Below are 23,893 nucleotides of genomic sequence, written 5' to 3' on the forward strand. Positions count from 1 at the left end.
ACGCAGAACAGACATGGTTTAGCAGATGTAATAGGAAACTCAAGGTCACGCAGCCTCTACACTTGGGATGAAGTAGCCAGTATAGTCTTCTCACATTGTATTGTTTTAATTTTTTGGCTGCACTGCATGGCATGTGGCATCACAGTTCCCCAATCAGGGATCGAACCCATGCCCCCTGAATTGGAAGTGTGGATTCTTAACCACTAGGGAAGTCCACTAGGACCGCCAGGGAAGTCCCTTCACACACCTGTATTTTGAAGCCAGCACGAGGGCAGCAGTTTTGTATCAAGGTAGGACAATCATTCCAGAAATCTGAGAATTAGCAAGAAAGGAAGTGGATGCCCCTGATAGCACCCAACATCATGGTTTGAAGCAGACAAGAGAGGATGAGCAAAAGGCCAAGTAAAAGCTCTCAGGAAGTGATGTCAATGCCTCCTTTTCCTCTGAATACACAAGAAGAAAATGATTTCTGGGAAGTAACAGAGAGAGGCAAAGACTGTGGCTTTGCAGGTGGAAAACATTTGTATTACATATGTATCTAAAAAGTATTAGAAATTTCCTGGAATTATCACCTTAATCTATATCAGATCCACTTCTAGGCATTTTGCATATACTCTCTCATTTTATTATTACAACACTTTATGAGGTTGGTATTATTACTATTGTTGTTTTTATTATTATCATTATTATTGTCATGATACCCATTTTGCAGATATGAAAATAGAGGGTAGAAGAGGTAAATAATTTCCAAAAAATCACCTACCTAGGATTAAAATCTCAGCTAAATAGACATCAAAACCCATGATTTTTTAATAAAAGAGACTTTATAGTAAGATGAAGAGAAATAAAAGGGCATTCCAAGTCGTAGTTCACACTGCAGGTTCTTTGTTATTCCCAAGGGATACCTTTTCTTTTCTAATCGATTCTTCAACAGTACCCTGTTGGCAGAAGGCTTCAAGTATCAATAAAAGCAATGTTTGTAGGGCTTTGTGAGTGATGCTTTCAACCTCATTATGAAAAGTAACAATAAATTGAAGTGCCTGTTCGCAAACAAACAGCCGCTCAACCATGATTACGTCTAATAAACCACTAGTCTACATTCAATTTTAATTTATGCATATTTATCATTAATAAGTCATCAGGTATAATTAAACTGAAGTTATTAATTATAGTCAAACGAAGTTAACATTTAGAAAAGATGGCAACTTAAAGATCAAGAGCCATATTTCATAAAGGAAATATATAAGTGGGCTACAAACATTGAGGGATATTTATAGATTCTCTGTGAAGTCTTTCCCAGAAAGATGGTAGCCAAGGTAGAGGAAACGGTGCATAAAGAGTACCTCTGGGTATTCACAGCCAGGTAAGCTGGAACACATTACACTGAATTGAAGAGTCATGGGTGTTGAGCCCTGATACCAGGGTTATTCAGTCAATGATTTGAAGTAAAGAACTGGACCTCTAGATTTCCAGCTGATTTGAAATGTGAGAGTAGGAAGCAAGGAGAGCCTGGAAGAGCACAGTGAGTATATGCAGTGTCTGACAGGAGTTGGAGATTCTCCTAAAGGCAAGAGGATGTGCACAGTAGATACAGGATGGATAGGTAACAGCAATTCGCAGAAGTCATTCCAACACCAATCTGCAGAATTCTGCTGGTACGTTTATAAAAAATGACCTCTCTGGCTCTCCCTTGTTTCTCAATTGTCTCAATTACTAATAGGTCTAATTACAATTGTTCTAATTACTAATAGGATTTCAGTAACCCACTCTGCTTCTAGGCACCAATATCCTTCCAGGCTTATTGCCTTGTAACTCTTGATTCCCACCAGGCTTATCGCCTTGTAACTCTTGATTCCCACCTGACACCCTTTTCTCCTCCCCACTTACACGTCCTGTTCACCATTAAACAAACAAAACCAAAATTCTATTGATCATTCCTCTCTAATCAATCGATCTGGAAGCAAAAGGATGGCACCAGTGATATTTTAAGATCCATATCATGTAAACAACCACACATTAAATACTTCCTGGGGTGGAGTTACAACTCCAGTCCCTATTAGATTTCAGACAATTCCTTTAAACACGCTAAGCCTCAGCTTCCTTGGCTATAAAACAGGCCAAAGATAAGTTTTTATTTCATATGATTTCTGTGAGGATTAAATGAGATACTGCATGTAAAGCATGTCCATGCTGTGTGGTACAGGGAGTCTTTTCCAACATAGTAAAAGTTCATGAGAGAAGGTGAGAAGAAAGGTTTTGAAAAATAGTAGGAGAAAAGCTTCAATAGTTGAGGCTCTTTCTAATTAAAAGAAAGATGTGAAAAAATGGTCTTCTATTCAGTTCTGGGTCGCATTCATGTTCTGAGCATCCAAAGGTAGACCACGAGTGGCTTGAAATCCTTCCACGTTTCTGGTAAATTAAACTCCAGCTGCAAGGCAGTTAGCACCAGCCACCTTCTGATAACACTGGAGAGGGATGGGTAGGGTGATCAAACATCCTGGTTGCTCAGGGTAGTCCTAGTTAATGCCTGTTATCCTGACTTAAATATTAATAGCTCATCTACTCACTTTCAGAAAGGCATCATTTTGTGTAAAAAATTACATGATCACTCAGAAAAAGACCATCACTCCCATATGAATGCAAGGAACAAGCACATTTTGCTTCTCACTGCACCAAAGGGTTGCATTTCAAATGTGTGGAAAAAGCAGACTGCACTGCTGTTCTTATCAATTCAGTCTGATCACTGGATCTTATTGCTTCTTGCCACAGAATTTTGCTTGAGATAGCACTTCATGCAGCCCAAGAAAACTGTTTTGTGCCCCAAACACACTTGCTTATGAATCATGAAATTAAAAATTAAAGGGAAAGTAGAGTATAAGGCTTACCTCAAAATCATCGACTAGAGCTACGATATGTGTTGTTGTGATAGAAACATCACACATAGATGCTATGTAACTAAAGAGAACTGGCATTGAATCAAACTGTGTAAGAATATGAGGAGAAAACAAGTTTCACTTGGCAAAAATTCCAAATGGTCATTAAGAAGTCTGTTTCCAAGTCGATTCTACAGACAAACAGAGATTAAAGTAGGATGTGAGGCAGCCCGAGTTTCTTGAACGTCAAATCCCCTAAAAAGTAGATTCTATCTTCCGATTCATCATACACAAGAGAATTTCCCTTTCTAGCTTATTCACAACCATTTTTGAGATTCAGAGCTCATTTCCTTTTTAGAAAAAGTACCAAACCAGGATTCACCAACCCAACTGTCTCCCACTTAAATTTGGAGAAATACTGTGACATCTGAGTTCTCAGAAGGAAACACTTACCACATACAGTGTTGTCATCACTGATAAATATTTATCAGGTATCTGCTATATATGGAGGGGACACATGCCGGTGCTGTGTGTTATACTGAAGTACACATACATGCATTATTAAATCTCCCCAGGGGAAGCCTCCTGCACTGTCGGTGGGAATGTAAACTTATACAGCCACTATGGAGAACAGTATGGAGGTTCCTTTGAAAACTAAAAATAGAACTACCATATGACCCAGCAATCCCACTACTGGGCATATACCCAGAGAAAACCATAATTCAAAAGGTCATGTACCACAATGATCACTGCAGCATTATTTACAATAGCCAGGACATGGAAGCAACCTAAGTGTCCATCTACAGATGAATGGATAAAGAAGATGTGGCACATGTATACAATGGAATATTACTCAGCCATAAAAAGGAATGAAATTGAGTTATTTGTAGTGAGGTGGGTGGACCTAGAGTCTGTCATACAGAGTGAAGTAAGTCAGAAAGAGAAAAACAAATACCGTATGCTAACACATATATATGGAAACTAAAAAAGAGGTACTGATGAACCTAGTGGCAGGGCAGGAATAAAGACACAGATGTAGAGAACCAACTTGAGGACACAGGGGGTAAGTGGGAGCTGGATGAAGTGAGAGAGTAGCATTGACATATATACACTACCAAATGTAAAATCGATGGCTAGTGGGAAGCGGCTGCACAGCACAGGGAGATCAACTCGATGCTTTGTGACAACCTAGAAGGATGGGATAGGGAGGGGGGGAGGGGGGGAGGGAGGCTCAAGAGGGAAGGGATATGGGGATATAGGTATACATATAGCTGATTCACTTTATTGTACAGCAGAAACTAACACAATATTATAAAGCAATTATACTCCAATAGAGATGTGGGAAAAAAAAATCTCCCCAGTGAAGAAGAAGTGAAACATGATGGATGGATAATAATGTAGAAGTTCTCTATAGTTTTATAAACATTCAGAAATGATAGTATAAACGTTGTATTTACTATCCAAAGACCATTAATCTGGTATGTTCTCTCTTTGCTCAAGGAGGAATGGAGGGCTGAAGTGGTGAAAATGCAATGCCCTAGAAGAACTATGAATAGGAAGTTTTCATCTACGTCCTTCCTATCCATCTTGGTCTTCTATATATAGAGCAAATACATCAAGAGCAGCCTCCTCCCCCAGAATTCCCTCCCAGCTGAGACCTCCAAGTACTTCAAAATGAACACTGAGCCTGTCTATATATGGATGAAATTAAACAAAATCGCAAAGCTTTTCTGCTAAACTTCCCAGGAATGTTAAAAAAAAAGAAGGTTCCAGGATACTCAAATACGTCTTTCATTTTGAAATGTTGCCTGAGAAAATGTATTCTATATTCTTAAATTTTCATAATCATCATTCACTTTGCAACAGAGGCCAAATTCAATGGCTCTGGAAATAGACAAGTCCTCCAAGGCTCTGATTTCTAAGCCCAGCTCATTACCAAATTGCTGTATGACCTTGGGCACTGCACTTAACTTTTAGAGCTTCAATTTTCTTGCTTGTCCTATGTGGGTAATACTGTTGAGCCAACTCACAGGATAGTTGCTAGGAATGCCTAATTGAATGAGATTTAAAGCATTTTGTAAATTTTATATATATACACACACACATACAGATATATATGTGGCCACTAAGCCACAGATATATATGGCCACTAAGCTTAATGCAAGCCTTTAACACAGATTTCAAAAGAAGCAACTCATGTTTGTATCTGCATAAACCATCAGGATGACAGTCAAGGCAAGTAGACATTTTCCTTCTAAGGCAGGCACTCACGGAAGCCTATAGGCAATAGTTCTAATTTCTAGGGACTATCTCCAGTGTCCTCTACTTCCTATCCTCAACCACCAAGGCACTTAAAACATCTCCAATTTGGAGAGCTAACCTTACAAATAGTGACCGGCCCTTCCTCTCTCTAAATATCGAAACTAACTCTTACATAGTTAATCTAGCTGTCAGTTTAGTCCATGTGGTCCTTAACCCTGGCTGCATATTAGAATCTGAAAGGGTGCTTTTATAGACTCCTAACACCCCTCAATCCAAACCATTTAAATCAGAATATCTCATGGGTGGAGCCCAAGCAACCATCTATTTAAAAAAATCTCCAGGGCAGAGAACCGTTGATTTAGCTCTTGGAGAGCTAGCATCTCATATTTGTCCAATATGTAAAATAGGAAAGATAATGCAGCATGCTTAACCAAGCAACAGAAAACAAATGAGCACCAGCTAAATCATTACTGCTCTCAGCACATTTAAAAAATGCAAACTGCCCTCTAGCTAAGTATGTCATAAGGTGTATAATTGGAAATGTGTGCTATAAAGGAGGAGGGGTAACAACACTATAATGACGTGTTGCACTTGTCTTTTCTTTTTGCCAGTGTGTGAGGGAATGACGGGGATTTATCTTCCCCTCAACCTGACCCCTTTTCGTTTTAGCAGATGAAATGTCTAGAGGCTGCCTGCCACAGGGCTACCTAATGTGTTCCACTCCGTCAGCATTAAGACTAAACTACACTGCAACGCCATATTGCACTGTATCCAGGCAGGCTTTTGGGGGGCACAGATGTCATCTAAGATACAAGCTCAAGATGTTGCCATCATTATTAGGCATGGATCCAGATTTATATATTAGAAAAATACTTTTAGATAAATACATGCTGCCCTATCCCGTTAATGCTTTACGCTTTCATGGGCATGAAAGGATGCTATTCATGCCCAGCATTGTGCTGACAGCTAAAGGACAGAAGGGTTTCCAGGTCAAGCTCATGTTTCATAGCATAGTAAGAACACAACTCGGGGCACAAACTTCAGAGGCTTCAGAGATAGAAACTTCAGCTAGAAACTTCAGAACCTCAGATCCTCCAAACTTTTTACAAGAGTGAAATGTATCACTTGGCCATTTGCTGTATGGATGGAGTCTGCTATGTTGTAAATGCACCATCGCTCGTGATGGCTCAACCACATAAATCCTGGTTTCTGCAACTTTTTGCAACACCCTTTCCAGGATGTGTCTACATGTAAAAATTAATTTACCTGAAATGTAACCTGTGGGGAGTCAATCACACATTAATATCAGTTATGATATTAAACTTTTTGGTTTGGGGATCATGGTAAAACAAGTTAAAGAAAAATAAGTGTGAAGGCAAACCGACTGAAATAAAGTTTTTCATTCAACTATAAATATTAACACTAATTATCCCTTTTACGCATGAGGTACATGCTATCACCCGTCTTGCTGTTTTGTTTTGCAGTGTCAACCTAAAGTCACTACATTTCGAAATTCCTTTTTTGGCTAAGTGTTGATGGAATAACAACACTAACTTTAGAATCAGGGAATCTAGAATCCCAGGTTTGTGAACTTGGGAAAATTACTTATCTCCTGGTGTCGCAAAGGGAAATAATTAGAATACCTTCTTTGGGACTTTGAAGAAGAAGAATTAGATAAAGCGATGGATGTAAAGGTGTTAGTTCAGCGTTTGGCATCCGGTAAGTACATAAAATTGTTAACTGGTAGACAGGTTAGTGTGGTAGACAGGTTAGTGTGGAGGATAGGGTAAGTGCATTTCCTCTCCCTCTTCATCTATATAACCCCTCAGCTTTCTTTGAGACCCAAGAGAGGATCATCTCTTTCAAGTCTTTCCCACCCAACCCTCAGCCAAGGGGCCCTCCCGCCATGCCTCCTTCCCTCTGCTTCTACAGAATCTGCGCTGTATCCTATTGTCTTCTTGCCTCTTTCTGCCTCCAAACAGTAAGCCTCCTCAGGTCTTGTTGTAGCATGTAAAACCTGGTAGACAACTAATGAATGATTGCTGAATAAATAAAAGGATGAATGAGTGACGGTCATGTCTGCATGAACATATAAACATCGACCAAATATTTATTTTCTTAAAAGGGAAGTTGGAGATATTAGTTTCTACCCATGAGGCAGAGAACATGTCTGGAGAAACTCTGCTGGCATAGAAAAATAACAGATTGCTGGAGAAGTTTGTTTTTTAATTCATTTGAAAATGTTTATCTTTTTAAATTTTGGAAATTTTCAAACATATTAAATACACCCAATGTACCCAACCATCAGCTGCAGTAATTACATGCCAAGCTGGTTTCATCTATGCCCCTACCCACTTATATGCCCCTACCCACTTATTCACACCCAAATCATTTCAAAGAACATTCTGACATCATATAATTTCATCTGTAAATATTTCAGGACAGATGTATAAAAGATAAGGGCTCTTTTTTAAACAAAACCATAGGAACACTATCATACATAGAAATATTAATACCAATTACCCTAAAATACTTATAAACACCCAAATGTCATTGAGCTGAAATTTGGGTCCAGTTGTTAACTGGGCTACAATTGGCTGATATGTCCTATAGGAGCCTCCTCCTTTTCTTTTTGTTTCCTTTGCATTTCTCTTTGAAATGAGTTAAAAATATTTTATGAATGCATTGTTTAAAAATTGGACATTAAGGAAAAATTTTGGAGTACTGGCTTTTGGGAAAATTTCTCCATTGCTGATGGTAAGAGCCTGGCTTTTAATGGATGTCATAAATCAGGGAACAAGAGACAAAGCCTCTGGCCAGAGTATTCTCCCCTACACACACACACACACACACACACACACGCACACGCGCAAAAGGCCTGAATCCCTTAGTGTGTGGACTGGGAAATCACCTGTTTTGACAGAGAGAAAAGTGGGGTGCTTGTCTGTCTTGGCCCTGGTTCTAGAAGGAATAGAAAAAAAAGAAGTCACCCAGAGATTTGCTAAACAGATGCCTACAATTAATATACATGTGGAGCTGGAATGTTCACTATTCTCTCTGGAAGAAGAATACACAAGACATAACTGTTCATAAGGTGTTCTGGATTATTCTGGAAGTGGAATAGTGAAATCCTCTAGGGAGGAGATACTGTTCTAGAAATTGAGAATACAGCAAAAGAAAAACATTATTCCTGTACTCATAGACTTTACATTCTAGTGGAGGGAGACAAATACAAAATAAGTGTCAAATATTTAGTGTTTCATATGGCAATTAAATGATGTGCAAAAAGCCAAAAAACAAAACAGAACAAAGCAAAATGTGGAAGGGAGTGCTAGGGAATGTGTGTGTGTGTGTTAGGGGGTAATTTTAAACTTAAAAGCCTCAATGAAAAGGGAATATATGAGCTGGAACATGAAGGAGGTTGGGGGGGTCATCTGTATAATATGTAAGGAAAGAGAAGTCTAGGCAGACTGAATAATATTTGCAAAGGCCCAGAGTCAAATTCCAGAAAGAAAAAGGGAGACAAGAGTGGCTAGATCACTGGGTATACTGGGGTGTAAAGGGAAGATAGAAAAGGTCAGTGCCTCCACATGGAAAAAGAAATTGTATTCTTATCTAATATCATACATAAAATGAATTATTACAGACATATGTAAAATTTTCCAAAGGTAAAGATAGGGAAACTTTATGTCTTTGGGATAGGAAAAAATATCTTAAAACACAAAAATGAAAATCATAAAGTAAATGATTGGTAAATTTAACTACATTGAAATTAAGTATTTCTGCTCACTGAATGACAAACCGTACCCTGAATGGTAATATTTGCATTACACGGAACCAAGTAAGCTTCACTCTTCAGAATACAATCTCCAAAATAATAAGAAAAGGGCTTCCCTGGTGGCGCAGTGGTTGAGAGTCTGCCTGCCGATGCAGGGGACGCGGGTTTGTGCCCCGGTCCGGGAAGATCCCACATGCCACGGAGCAGCTGGGCCCATGAGCCATGGCCGCTAAGCCTGTGCGCCTGGAGCCTGTGCTCTGCAACGGGAGAGGCCACAACAGTGAGGGGCCCGCATACCGCAAAAATTAAAAAAATAAAAAAAAAGAAGAAGAAGAAGAAGAAAAAAGACCCAAGCACTTACCATGTTTCATTCACTTGCCAAGTGTTTTACATGAATCAACTCAATCCTCATAACAATCCTAAACCACAGTTACTCTCATCATTCCCATTTTTCAGGTCAGAAAATGGAGGCACCGAGAGGTTTGGTACCTTGTCCAAGGTGCCAGTAAAGTGATAGAGAGAAGACGTGAAACCCAAGCAGTCTGGGTCCTGAGCCTGTGTTCTTACCTGCTTTGCTTTGCTGTCACCCTCCCCCACTTTTTTGCAAATCCCTCTGCTCCTTCAACATTCTCAGCCACCTGCAAGAATTGCAATCCAATACAACGGTAATCCAATAATCTGGGTTAATGTCATAGTCACGGGGTATGACAACTGTTCCCAGGAATCAAAACTCCAAGTCAGTTAGGATCCTTGGCCCCTAGTGGAAGCCTATGAGCACCAGGACCAGCATCATGGGCATATGATCCGTGCGGGTTCACACAGGCTCAGTGCGGCTCTTGGTTTAATGCTCTCCTGCAGCTAAAAAGTGTTAGTAAGTTTTGAGCAAGGCACTCACGTTTTCGTTTTGCACTGGGCCCTGCAAATTATATTGCTGGTCCCTGATAAGAACAGATGATGGTAATGTGGTGAATTAGTGAAAACCTCTTTGTCTTTGGGCTCATTTTCCTCCTTGGAAGTATATACTCAGAGAGGTGACTAGGAAGGGTTTGCTCCATCCTGGAGTTGACAGTTGCTTACTGTGTGTTTCTCTCTTAGCACTGAAATATCTTGAGCCAGAAAGGATTTACATAATAATCCAGTTACGTGAACTCCACAGGATGGGCGAAGAACTCAGTCCACTCCGGGTCATGAAGATATGCTATTAAACAATGTTGAGTTATGGAAATTTATACGCTTACCTACACATTTTATTTTTATTCAAGAAAACAGATTCTCCTCATTTCTTGGCCAGATAATTGAATAGCCTCATACTTTTCCCAATGGTTTCCAATGCTGTTTAACTTCATTATTTTCTGTACTATTTTTTTTCCCCTAAAACACGAGTCTGATTTTATCACACCCATGCTTAAAATTTAACTTGTCTATCAGAATTCCAGGTAATGTCCATACTTCTTAGAAAGGCACAAATCTCTTCATGAGCTGGCTCCTGTATGTCTCTCTAGCCCTATTTCTTATCACTCTCCCATATGAACTATACAACTCAAGCATCACAAGCTACCTGTAACTCGTTTAATTAAAATGGATTTTCATGCTGCCAAGCCTCTTCACACACATCCCCTCTTCTATCTTTAAGATACTTGTAGTCCATGTTAACCTGGAAACTCCTGATCTACCAAATCTTGTCTCCTCTAACCACTTAGCTAAAGCAAGACACCCTCCTCCTGGCTATTTAATACCCTGTGCTCATTCTTGTTATAAAAGAATATGTTTACATACTTGAATCCCCTAATAAAAAGCCCCCCGATTAAAGTAACCTCATCTTATTCATCTTAATGCTACTAGCAGTTGGCACAAAACTTGGTAGAGTCAGCCCTATGCAAAGCTTCCCTGAATGAATGATACCTTCGTCCATTATCATTCATTCAATAACCCTTCAGGCACTTACTTTGTGGCAGCGTTTCAGTGTTTCTAAACAGTGAACAAGACAAAGAGCTTATGAGTTTCTAAACAGTGAACAAGACAAAGAGTTTATGTGTTTCTAAACAGTGGACAAGACAGAGAGCTTATGTTCTAGCTGGGAGACTGGGCAGTGCAGTGAGGAAACTAACACGGGGTGATGAACAAGAAAGAGAAGGGGAAGAAGGTGATTTCTAAGGTAGTCAGACAAAGACTCTCTGAGATATGGCATTTGAACTGAAAACAAAGCGTTGATCGAAAGGTACCCATGCTAAAGGCTGGGAGAAGAACACTTTAGGGAGAAGGAATAGCAAATGAAAGTCTGAGCAAGGTAGAACAAGCTTGGTCAGAAAGGAGGCCAGGGAATTCCCTGGTGGTCCAGTGGTTAGGACTGCACGCTTTCACTGCTGAGGGTCCGGGTTCAATCCCTAGTTGAGGAACTAAGATCCAACAAGCTGCACGGCACGGCCAAAAAAAAATTTTTTTTTAAAAAGAAAGGAGGCGAGCATAACCACAGGAATTTAAACAGTGGAAGGTAGGGCTTGAGTTCACAAAGTCGCCCATTAGAAAGAGACGGTGAGGGTGGAGCCTCCTGATGATTTCGACCATGTGAGGGGAGGTCCACTTCTACAGCCCTCATCATCCCTGGACCCTCTCTACCTCCCGTACTTATGTCTCCTTTGGGAAGGATAAGTGGCCCCTAAATCATGACTTTGTGAGAAAGAAGTGTACAGACATGGCTCTTCTTTCTCTCGCCTTCTCTTTCTTCGGGATACATCTGCTCGGAGGATGCACGTATTCTGATCTGTTTTTAACCAGACTCATTCAAGTTTTTAGGTGTCCAGCAGGGGCTGTGATCTGGTAGTTAAGTCTGTCTAATTCTTTTCTCTTTTTTTTTTTTTTTTTTTTGCGGTATGCAGGCCTCTCACTGTTGTGTGGCCTCTCCCATTGCAGAGCACAGGCTCCGGACGCGCAGGCTCAACGGCCATGGCTCACGGGCCCAGCCGCTCCGTGGCATGTGGGATCTTCCCGGACCGGGGCACGAACCCGTGTCCCCTGCATCGGCAGGTGGACTCTCAACCACCGCACCACCAGGGAAGCCCAAGTCTGTCTAATTCTAGGGTTGAGAATGAGCTAATATTTTGATCTCCCTCTGCTTTGACGAACTCAATTGTTACTGAATTTGGGAGGGGGAAAATAGATGAGAAAAGATAGACACCCCCACTCAAAGTCTAAAACCCCATGTGAGCTTGTTGGTCACGTAAAATGTTATTTCATGTTCCATGCAATGTAATACAATATATATTTACTAAACTCTATTATTGTCCTGCTAGAAGAGTGTGTCTCTCTCTCTTTCTCCCTCTCTCTCATTTTCTCCTCACACATATGTGCGCACACACACACACACACACACACACATACACACATACACAGCACTAAGTATCTTCTGTTTATAAAATTAACAATTTTTGTGGCTTGGGCTTGGGTACTCACAAATCCTACAATTTACCCAAGGAAGGCAAAGTATGAATCAGAGGACAACGTGGGTATTCTCAACTGAGCAACTATTGCTGAGGTAGCCTCTTCACATAGGATAAGAAAACCCTAGGGAGCAAGCTGACTTATAAAATCTGTAGTTCCAAGTTGACATATTAAGATCACAACATTTAACTCTAACTCTAGGCTTTGTTTTAGTAATACAAATTAAATCATTCATAAATCTACCACCATGAGTCAAAAACCAATGAGTCAAAACCTCCTGAAACCACGCTTTCATTGAAAGTCATCTTAAAATTGGACCAAAGCCAAGGAAGTGAAAAATAATTAATTCATTCTTTTTAATTGTAGAAAACTATTTAATAAACTGAAAGTAACACTCCAGCTAAAGCAAAACTAATTTATTCTATTTCTTTGTAGAAAGTACACTGAAAGTCTAAAAATAAACTTCTAATTAGAATGGGTACCTTGATTTCTGAAAGGCAACTCATTCACCTCTATAGGGAAATAAGGATTACATTGTGTTGCACTGTACTGTCTGAAGAGAATTCTAGAGATATGAGAAAGAAACCAGCCGGAAGTAAAAACATTTTGACAACAAAGAGCATTCACATTCAAGGAAACACAGACTTTTGCTAACAATAAACCATTATGAACATCCATGTAAGCCACAGGATTTATTTATGGTAATGTAGCTTGACTGTTGAATGAAGAGAAATAGTGTTTGAAAGCAACTTTTAGATGCAGACTAGAAGGCATAACAGTGGATTCCAGGCGTAAAAGACAGAAGAACCTCATGCATCAAATCTACATTCGATTCTTTTGTTTGCTTTTTTATTGATTTGATTTTGTTTGGTATGTTAGCTTTTTTTTTTTTTTTTTTTTTTTTTTTTTTGCTGTACGCGGGCCTCTCACTTTTGTGGCCTCTCCCGTTGCGGAGCACAGGCTCCGGACGCGCAGGCTCAGCAGCCATGGCTCACGGGCCCAGCTGCTCCGCGGCACGCGGGATCTTCCCGGACCGAGGCACGAACCCGTGTCCCCTGCATCGGCAGGCGGACTCTCACTGTGCCACCAGGGAAGCCCCGCTTTTTTTTTAAAAGACAGCCAAGACAACACTGTTTACGATAGACAATGGATAGGAACAATAGCATACGTATTTTGATATGAATTCAAAGTACACGGAGACTCCATATTTTGTTTGTTTGAAGTAAACTTTCTGGCTCAGATCACGCCCAGGGTGAGTGCCTTCTCCCTCCTCCCAGTTTCTGTTCTACATGAAGCTGTCATTCGACTGCATTTATAACCCCTGGAGCTTCATTTTCCTTTTCTAGATTTCTACTTAATTTACGACAGCTCTCTTCCTGAGCTGAAACTTTGAAGTGAAAAGAGGATGATGTTTGTGGTGGAGGCAGGCGGGCAGGTTCTGCACTCCTCTGCCTATATAGTTCAGCACTGAGAGGGATGGACAGAAACCTAAGGAAGTGAAGGGAGTCAGGGTCTGAGTTCTCTCCCAAAGGGCTGAGCATGGGTGTCCTGGAGAGGCTGGTCTCAGCGGTGAACAATCAGTGTCCCTATCGGTTCCTGCTGCCTTCCAGCACCACTGTCCCCTTCCCCTTCCAGATGCCTCCTGACCTGAAGGGGGCTGATGAATCCACGGGCTGCTGCGTGATTGAAGGACCAATCTGACACAAACTGGGCCATCAGACTCGCTTACTTGGTAAGCCGAATAAAGACCCTGAAGGGAAGGAAGCTTCTATGGGTGCTGGGTTCTTGACTTCCCTGGTGTTTTGTAGCGTAAGGACTAGAGAGCCATTCTTGGGCTCTATAACTGCTACTTATGAGAGCAGAGATTCAAAGGAAGCCTGTTAGAAGGGGCAGGACAGCAGGTATACACAGAGAAGCAGAGATGGAAGAATCACACTGATTCTGACAGTTGAAGAGAGAACCCTCAGCTCCTGTTTGCATTTCTAGTTATTATACGTCCATAAATTTTCTTTTTCTTATTTTCGGACATCTGTGAGATTTCCTGTTCTAACTTCCCAATAAGCCTCTTTTTACTTACTGTAGATTGGAAAGCTTCACAGAAAAACCTTTGATTCTTGAAAACCAAAATAGACTTGATTAGAACAATACTGTAGAGGGAAGTTACACCTTTTTTAAAGAATCCATTGGCTCATAGTTAAATTAAATATTTCTACAGGTCAGTGGTCCTCAAAGGTTAATGTTTCTTAAAATGACTAAGGCAGTTGGTTTGAAAATGCAGATTTGGAGGCCCAAATCCTGACTTCAAAATCAGAATCTCTTAGGGTTTTAACAAGCATTCCAGGTAATTCTGAGCTAGAATTCCATGGGCCACACTTTTAGAAACTTGTTCAAACTATTCTAAGTTTTACCCCTTAAACAATCCAGGCCACTGAAAGACTGCACATGACCATAATTCTGCATTTCAACATTATACCCTTCAGTCATATATTAAAAAGACTCTATGACTTTAATGCACTTCCTATAGACATATTGCCTCAGTTGATGACCTCAGTTAAAATGTGGAGTTCCAGTAGGAAATTACTTTTAGGAATTAGCAATCAAATAGCCTTTGCTTCCCTTAAGATACCCATACGACTTCACTGAAATATTAATAACCAAAAGAACAGACTGACTGCACAAAAGAATGACTGAATGAATGAGTGAGTGAATGAATGAATGAATACAAGGGACGGAATGTGTTTCCACTTTAACCACATTTGCCAGGAAACCAGAGACAGATTTGATTCCCGAAATCCCACATCTTCTATTGCCGCCATCATCACGTGTTACAAAAGATATTCAGTTGTAAAGGCAGATCACCTTTCCTTTTAGCAGTCTGTTAGGTTTTGCTTAAGCACGTAAGTTCTAACTAGCATCCATTTATTTGACACAGATATACTGAATTCTATTCTGTTTTAAGTTTCTTATGAGGCATTTTGGGAAAGAAAACTGAAAACGGTTTAGCTCTCAAAGACTTCGTGTCTATTCGGAGGGACCCAAAACACGTTTACCAAGAGTGAGAATGCAAGCCATTCAGACAGCGTTATGAGACCCAGGAGTGAGAAGTGGTTATTTCCAGCAGAAGGATCAGAACAAGTTCTCTGGAGAAGGTAGGGCTTTACATCTGGTAAGACGGGCAATGAGTAGAGATGAGAAAGATACTCTAGGCACAGTGGAATTCTGATTTTCCTCACTACCTTTTCTTATAGCTCCTTGAATCTCTGCAGAGCACATACTATATTTTGTAACTGCATATTCATTTAGGCAATTATATATCCGATGCCTCCATCTTCCGTCACTAGACAGCACTCACCACAGCAGAGGGCTGTGTGTGTTTTCCTCACCACTTTACACCTATACTTACAGTACTTAACACAGCGTCTAGAACACAGTGATGGTTCAGCAAATACCTGCTACCGAATGAGTGGTCAAGAGCCTAGGCTTCCTCGTGCTTTTGCCATTTATTCGTTTTGCAATCTTGGGACCCACAGCTAAGCCTCTATGTCCTCCTATGTAAGATGGAGTCGTAATAGTCCTTTCCATATAGACATGAGGTAACAAATAGGACAATGTATGTCAATAAATTATAGCTATTATCACTTTGATAGGAAGAGGCAGTGATGTGAAGCAAAGTAGAAGTTACAGGCTTTTAGCAATAAGCATTTGAACTTGTCTGGATTTTTTTCCTGTAACTTTACAGGCTCACCAGGCAAAGCAGTGTAGCAAGTTTAATTTAAACTGGGTATTTGGACCTGGTCTTTGCTCCCGTTGGACGAGGTGGCCAGGAGGGCTTCCCTTGAAGATCCCGTTGCTTCTTTTATGGAATAGGACTAAGAGAACGGCTGTTCCTTTATCACAAAACTGCCCTGATGGTCAATGAGAGAGCACACGTGAAATCTCTGTGTGACAGATCTGTGCTGTACAGAGCCTGTGCCTCAGGTTTGAGAGTACCTGGCTCTGAATCCTTGAATTGCTAGTAAACAAGCAAGATGAGCTGTGCCTCTGTGAAAACAGGGCTTGTTGTGGCATGAAAACAGGCAGTCTCTCAGGTCAGAGAAATCTGGATTCCAACCCTGGCTCTAGATCTACCACCTGGGGCCACTGGAGGAAGTAAAGAAAAATCCCAGCTGGCGATACTGTGAACTCCAGGTCCCTGTAAATACACATCAATCTCTGGTCCAGAAAGAAGGGGGGCTAGAGGGTAGGAGGAAGAGTGTGGACTGAGAAGGCGACCCAGTCAGCTATTAAGTGGACTAATATTTGCTCTGAGCGAGGGGTGTAGGTAACGCCCATTAAAAGCCCCGCCCTCTGAGCAGCAGCTCCCCTCATAACCCAGTGGTGTTCTGGGTACTGGGGCTATGTAGTGATCTCTAGGCTTTAAATTATAGACTAACGGGGGCACATCCTCCCCAATGGAGCCTATAAAAACAAAGGCACCTATACTCTGTGTATTGGGGTTGTGGCTTGGGATGTATATGTAAGATACACATCTTATTTTATTTAGTTTTTCAAAAACACTTGGGAATAGAAAACATCCAAAACTTATAGAGGTTGTAACTTAGATTTAAATTAAGTCACTTTCTCAAGGAAAGTCATTAGATGATTATATTGCCTTCAACACTATTTTGGGGGCTGGTGTTCCAGGACCCAAATCTTCATTACTCAAACACAAGAGACTCCTCATTCTTTTTTTGTTTTTTTAAACAATTCCTAAGATTTTAAAAAATTAATTAATTTATTTATTTTTGGCTGCGTTGAGTCTTCGTTGCTGCACGTGGGCTTTCTCTAGTTGTGGCGAGTGGGGGCTACTCTTAGTTGCGATGTGCAGGCTTCTCATTACGGTGGCTTCTCTTGTTGCGGAGCACAGGCTCTAGGCGGGCAGGCTTCAGCAGTTGTGGCTTGCGGGCTCTAGAGTGCAGGCTCAGTAGTTGCGGTGCAGGGGCTTAGTTGCTCCGCGGCAAGTGGTATCTTCCTGGACCAGGGCTCGAACCCGTGTCCCTGCACTGGCAGGCAGATTCTTAACCACTGCGCCACCAGGGAAGTCCCGACTCTTCATTCTTTGGGTATAAATTAGTACTCCATCCTCTATTTCCCAGGTGGAGAAAAGTATAGATGATGGGCCTTAGGGGGGAAGGAAGGGACCATATGCACTTGAAAGGAGTAAGTAAAGAGAGAGGCTGATGTTAGTATGCCTTGGAGTGGGAGAAAGGTGATTTTTGACCTATTTGACATTCTGAATGACCAATACCTTTTCCTCTAATTGGCCTGGACGCACTGAACACTCTGTTAATGCTTTGATTTCATCTAAATGGAAGCAAAATCTTTAGGAGTTAGAGCTGGTAGTAGGACAGATATGGAGTTCATTTAGTCATTCATTCAACAACAATTACTAAACACCCATCATGTGCCTTCTAGATTTTATAATCTAAGAAAAATACAGACATGGAAACAAGTGCATTATACCAGCACATGGATGACTAGATAATGCAGGATAGCAACAAAACAAAAGACACAAGTTCCCCAGTCTTAAGGAACTTACATCACCATCATCAACATCAAAATTGCTGCCATGTGTCCTATTCTCATTTAATCCTATGAGTTGGGTGCCAATATTACCTCATTTTACAAAGGAGAAAACTGCAGCACAACGAAGTTTAAAGTGCATCTAATACGACTTGTACAGCGAAGATCGGATGTGAACCAAGGAAGTCTAACTTGAGGTGCCATGTTCTTAACCACTAAAGGGTACACCACCTGGACATTAAAAAAGCATTACTGTCTTTGACACTGGAAACTCAAGACGTAACTCCAGGAGGTTCGACGCAGGAGCAAAGGATCCCACCAAATAAAGTTGCCTAGCAATTCCCAGCAGTAGTTCGCCTTCGGCCTTCCTATTACCATGACACTGCTCGCCAGCAGGCCCCTTAGAGATGAAAGTTAAAGGAGCTCCCTCAGCCTTAAATTATTAAGACTGACAAATAATTAATCATTAGCTCCATGGTTTCTAGGAATTTACAGAAAGACCTATTTTGAATATGCCACATTTTATCTACTCAAGTGTCTAATAACTTCACCTCTGACATATTTTTCCCTTCCACGGAAGTGATATACACATCTGGGAATCATGACAAAATTAGCCACTGGCAGTAAAAAGGGGGATAACAGTAAAACAAGCAAAACAAGGGTGGCCATGAGCTGATGGTAATTTTTACTTGGTGATGGCTGCGTAAGAGTGCATTCTATTAATCAGTAATATTTTATATTACCGTTATATTAATTTATGTAGATGTCTGAAATTTGTATTATTAAATGTTGAAAATATAAAGTGAGCTCCTTTAAAGGTAGCTTGAGAGAAATCTTGGAAAATCAGTACTGATTTGTGACTTTAAAGTAAAAACATTAAATGTGATAGTTGTGAGATCAGTGGCCAAGATAATTAATTTCCAATATTACCCAGGCAAACAATTATCAATGATAATTGATAAATGTATTTGAAGATACCCTGAAAGGATAAAGCACTAAATGAGCGTGCCTCATCCCTGCCCACGTGTAAGAGTCACTTATGGTGAGTTTTAATACTGCAAAGTTCCCTTCAACGTGAAGAGATTCTAACGTAGGATGAGGTGAGGCATCTGTGTATTGAAAAAACCCCATGGGGCTACCTCTACAATGAACAAACTGTAGCTATTATTAGGCAAACGGTATTGAGTAGTTATGCAGGTATTTGCGTTATAGGCTGAAGGAAGAATAGAGAAATTAGTAAGAACATCACCAAAGAATGGTTCTTGATCATTTGGCTAATTTTTTGCTGGAACTTAAAATTTGGAGAGTCCACAGGAGCGCCACAGCCTTGATAGCTATTTGATTTTCTTCGAAGAATGTGGGACCACCATTCATCCTTTAAGGAGAGACTCAGATGAACAGGAATAAGAAGACAGGAAGCAAGGCTAGCCACTAGCTAGAGATTGTTCATGGCTTGAGAATACTTTTAAGTTGTAAGGATTTTTAGATCATGAACACAGCCAGAAGCAAATAAAACCTCATAGAACTCACCCATTACTAACACACAAATCACTCCTGGTACACTCTGCCCCTGGGAAACCACCTTGGCTTTCTGAGAGGTTTAGAATGGATTTGGTTTGGGATTCACATAATCAAGTGATTCCCTGGTCATACCAAAAACCTATTAAATCGTAATACCTTGGAGTAGGCCCCATGCATTGGGATATTTAAGAAATCTCTAGGTGATTCCATTGTGCAGCCAAATTTAGGGACTAGGAGTATAAGCTCTTCTCCACTTTGATGACTCAACCTGAAACCACAGGTGCAAAAGAGTTCCCCCATCCTCATTAGTGGAGGTTGCCACCTACTCAGGCCCATCCTTCTCTTGATCTCTCAGTTTAGGTTAAGCCACTTCACTCCACCCCACACCCCAATCTACCTGTGTCCCCACCTGTTGGTCTGTCCCTAGTCCACTCTTTTCACTTTATAACTTTGACCATGTCATTGCCTTGCTAAAAAATGCCTAACCCCACCTCTACCTGGAGCTTTGTAATCAACATACAGGTTATCACCTTGGAGCTTGTAGAAAGGTCTAATTCCAGGTCCAGGTATACTGAATTAGAACTTACATTTTAATTAGATCCCCCAGGGACTTGTAAAAGCATTTCATTTTGACCAGTACTGCTTTAAAACACTATTTCCCAAAGTATCTTTTGAAGGATCTTCCCGAGAACAGAGAATCTACTGCCTGGATTCAAAACCACACTCTTCTCTCTCTTCACAGGACATCTGTCCATTCAAAAACTATTAATTGAGTGACAACTATACCTTTTACTATGCTGGGTTTAGAGGATCTAGTGGTGAAGATGACAGAAGTGGTCCCTGCACTTGTGGACGTACACTCTAGCAAAGGCAACTCTAGCAAAGGCAACAGGATGCTGTGGGATGACCTAGTCAGTAAAGTGCATGGGGAGGGTCTACTGCTGTCTAGGAGATGAACACAACGTTCCTGGGGAAAGGCTGCTATAGCAGGTCCCTGCTGATCTAGAGGTCAGAGGACCAAGAAGGAAGCGCAGCTGAACACAGCTCCAGCACCACACAGGGCAGGTGCAAAGGCTTGGAACGACGATAGAATTGCCTGCCCCATGCCTACCCCACACAAGGCACTGAGGGCTCTAAGTACTTTCCTTATATGTAGGTGTGGTTATTAACTCTGTTTCACAGATGAGGAAACTGAGGCACAGAGAGATTAAGTAATGCAGCCACTGTCACAGAGCTAACCTTGGGACTCAAAATCCTGGCCATCTGGCTCCAGCACCTCTGTTCTTAGCCGTCATACTCTACCATGCTTGAGCCGGGAAGAATATGATGCATTCAAGAAGCTGAAAAACAGGCTGTATGCCCAGAGTTCAAGTAGCACTTGTTCATGGGTCTATGATCCTTTTTTATCTTAAGGGAGGAAATACATCACCATTCAGCTTCTTACAACACAAATGTTTGGAAACATCCCATAGTTACTGAGTCAGAATATCTAGTCATGGAGTCGAAAATCTGCATTTTAATAATGCTTCCAGGTGATTCAGAATCAATAAAGTTTGAGAACCATAGATTTAGCGGTACCATTTCCTCCTATAATCTCCTCCCTAACATCATCTCCCCTAATTAACCCATAGTTATTTAAAAAAATATTGGTCCCAAAGTATAAACTAAACACGAGGGTAAACAGTATTGAAGCGGAAAGCTGGAAGAAACCTGAAAACTGAATCAATGCTCCTCCCGGTTGCTGGCTGCCAGGCTGTGAAAAGAATTATCTAGGCTTAAACAATTGGAGGTAAAAAGAGACCACAGAGGCTTAAAACTATTTTCATTACAATGCTAACCATTTAAATAACTAGTTGAATCCCTGGAAGTTGTAGTAAAATCTAAAATTGCTGGAAGAGCAATTATTTCACATGCCCTATGATTCCTCCATCCTTAGGCAGCACTAGGAGAAGATGCTCATGCAGCAGAGAGAATTTTCTCGAATATAGAATGCATGCAATAGCAGTAGCTGAAGTAATCTCTGGCCACTGGGGCACATGGGCTCAAAAGAACTAATATGCCTCCTTAAGTGTCAGGGGACCCTGACAGCTCTAACACCAATATCTGGCTGACAGTAGGGTATTCTTTTTAATTCAGCCTTTTCCTTTCTTAAAACCATTTAACAGAAGAATTATGTTAAGCTCTTATGAGGACGAAACTAAAAGAAATAGCTGAACTTCAATAAACCTCCATCATCATAGATTATTTTATCTTCTTGCATTTTCCCAATGTTTATCTTTAAGAGCTTGAATGTTTTGCAGGTACATTACTATTAAAATTTCAAAAGCCAACCTGCTAGATGTTACCTTTCAAATGGTTCAGAATAGAGATCACAGCTTTTCTGTCCTACTCTGTCTGGAAATGACATTCCCCTGGCTACTCTACAAACCCTGTTTATCCATATCAATCACTTTGAATTTTCATTTAAGAAAATAAGTTTTGGAGTGCCTCTGGAAGAGATTGCTATCTCCACCCCTCAAAAGATCAGATAAATATTCCACTGTATTTTCAAAGCTCTTTTGTATTCCACACATTTAGTTCTGATTCTCTCCATAAGCAAAGTTTACTGGATGCTACTCGGTTAACACTGACAAAGGACAGTTGAAATGGCAGTTAGAAAACCTTATGCAGGTGCCCCATCACTGAAATACAAGATACCGATGATGACCATCTCCAAGAGCTGTCATAACCCCCTTGACAATCACTGAGAGGCGGTTTGAAGTGGCAGGCAGATCTGTGTCAATATTGGCTATATTGTCATGCCACCGCCACGAAGATGTGGGAGTCAAAGAGCAACTGGGGGATCCTAGATGCACAGGGCCGGAATTTTCCGAGGAAAAGTGTTAGTAATCTCAATCTTTGTGGCAGGTTGTCTCTTCACAGAACTGCATGCTTCCCTCTCCCTTCTTGCAGGAGGCTAGTGCAGAGATACAGTGAGAGCCAGGCCGTGCTTGAGAGGACGTGACAGCCAAGACAAGGCCAGGGAGGTGTGGATGAGACTCATTTTACTCTGAGCACTAGGGTCAATATTCTTCCATCCTTCCTTTTCCTGGATGTGCCTTTTCTTGCTATGACAGTGGTATGATCCATAGGACCAAGGCTAGGGTGTCAGACTAGGGGAAATGGACCAAGTTATGAAGTTTAGGTCTTAGGCCAGAACGGAACTTTGGACTAGGAGGTTTTGGATCTCCACATGGACTAGCTCCATCACGGGACTGAAATAAGTGTAGGGGAAAAGACCTGTTCTAAGAAAGGCAATAATTTTACAAAGGTTCTCCTGTGTGTTTATTAGGACTTAGCTATTAAGTATCCTGAATCACAGCACTCCAAATACACCCAGATGTATAAAGCATCACCGTTAAGAGTAAAGAAATAGAAATCATATATTGCCAATGTCTGTACCTGTTCAACACTTTTTAATGTATTGGCCCCTATTCTTCTATAGACTTATATTTATCAGTGATGTGCATATAGTGTTTAAGGCCCTACATTCTAATGAAGATACCTGGAGTCAGGCTTAAGCACACAGGAGCCACAAAGGAACTGTGATGGTATTCATGCTTTATAAGGAACCACGTTTGAATGGCTGTTCAAAATGCCACAACAGGGTTAATAGAAGATGAGGACCCCTACAACGCACACCTGTAAAATAATGGCACGTAATATGTTTTCCCTGCCAAATCTTAATGGATCTGGAAATCCAAGACTTCATTTACAAATGTTACAAACTTTGCTCCCAGGGTGACATGCAAATGGAAAGGAAGGGAGCCCCCATACCACCATCTCTCGCTTATTTAGCAGTGGGAGAGGCATTCAGGAGATCAGGAAGGAAAGAAAACACTAAGAAAATAGCGTCCACCTACCTGGTTGGCACAGCCTTGGGCAGGGCGTCCACTCACTGAAGGCGGTCACAAGACAGTCTTTTTTGCACGGGAGCAGGCAAGGGCGTACTGTTTCTGGCCGAGTAGATTCCGGACATCTGCCAATGTGAAGAGACCAGATCAATATTTCCTGGAGAAGGTAAGTGGTTTAGCCTAGAACCATAGGATTTCAGAACTGAAAACACTGAGACCCTGTTGTTCCTTTTACAGACGTGGGAAGAAAGACCCAGGAGGAGAAGCTACTTGCCCAAGGGCTCAGAGCCAGAGGCAGAGCACAAAACAGACTTCATCTCTCTTGATCCAGAGACCAAAATATTTTTCACTAGACCAGGAAAGGAATAACAATCGCTGAAACCAATGAAAGACAAATCCTAAGTGAATTTCTCCCCATTGCATGAATTCAGATAACATTTGATTTTTTTCAGAGTGGACAAATCTGATATATTTTTTGAAAAGTGTTTTATCCAGGGTAATACATCAATTCAGTGATATTGTACAAGGCAACATGTGGATATACTGGGAAACAAAAAACAGTGAAG

General features: G+C 41.0%; 1 protein-coding gene across 2 annotated transcripts in view; it reads right to left on the reverse strand.

Moving 5' to 3' along the window:
* The window catches only part of THSD7B (thrombospondin type 1 domain containing 7B), a 975,661-nt gene that overhangs the window by 372,492 nt on the left and 579,276 nt on the right, over positions 1 to 23,893 (reverse strand). For both annotated transcript variants that reach the window (XM_029224675.1, XM_029224674.1), the window contains one exon: positions 23,337 to 23,452. In XM_029224675.1, the coding sequence (XP_029080508.1) occupies positions 23,337 to 23,452 (116 nt within the window). The remainder of the gene's footprint in view (positions 1 to 23,336; positions 23,453 to 23,893) is intronic.

The sequence above is a fragment of the Monodon monoceros genome, unplaced genomic scaffold (assembly GCF_005190385.1).
Source record: "Monodon monoceros isolate NGI ecotype Baffin Bay Population unplaced genomic scaffold, NGI_Narwhal_1 Super_Scaffold_16, whole genome shotgun sequence".
NCBI classification, from domain to species: Eukaryota; Metazoa; Chordata; class Mammalia; order Artiodactyla; family Monodontidae; genus Monodon; species Monodon monoceros.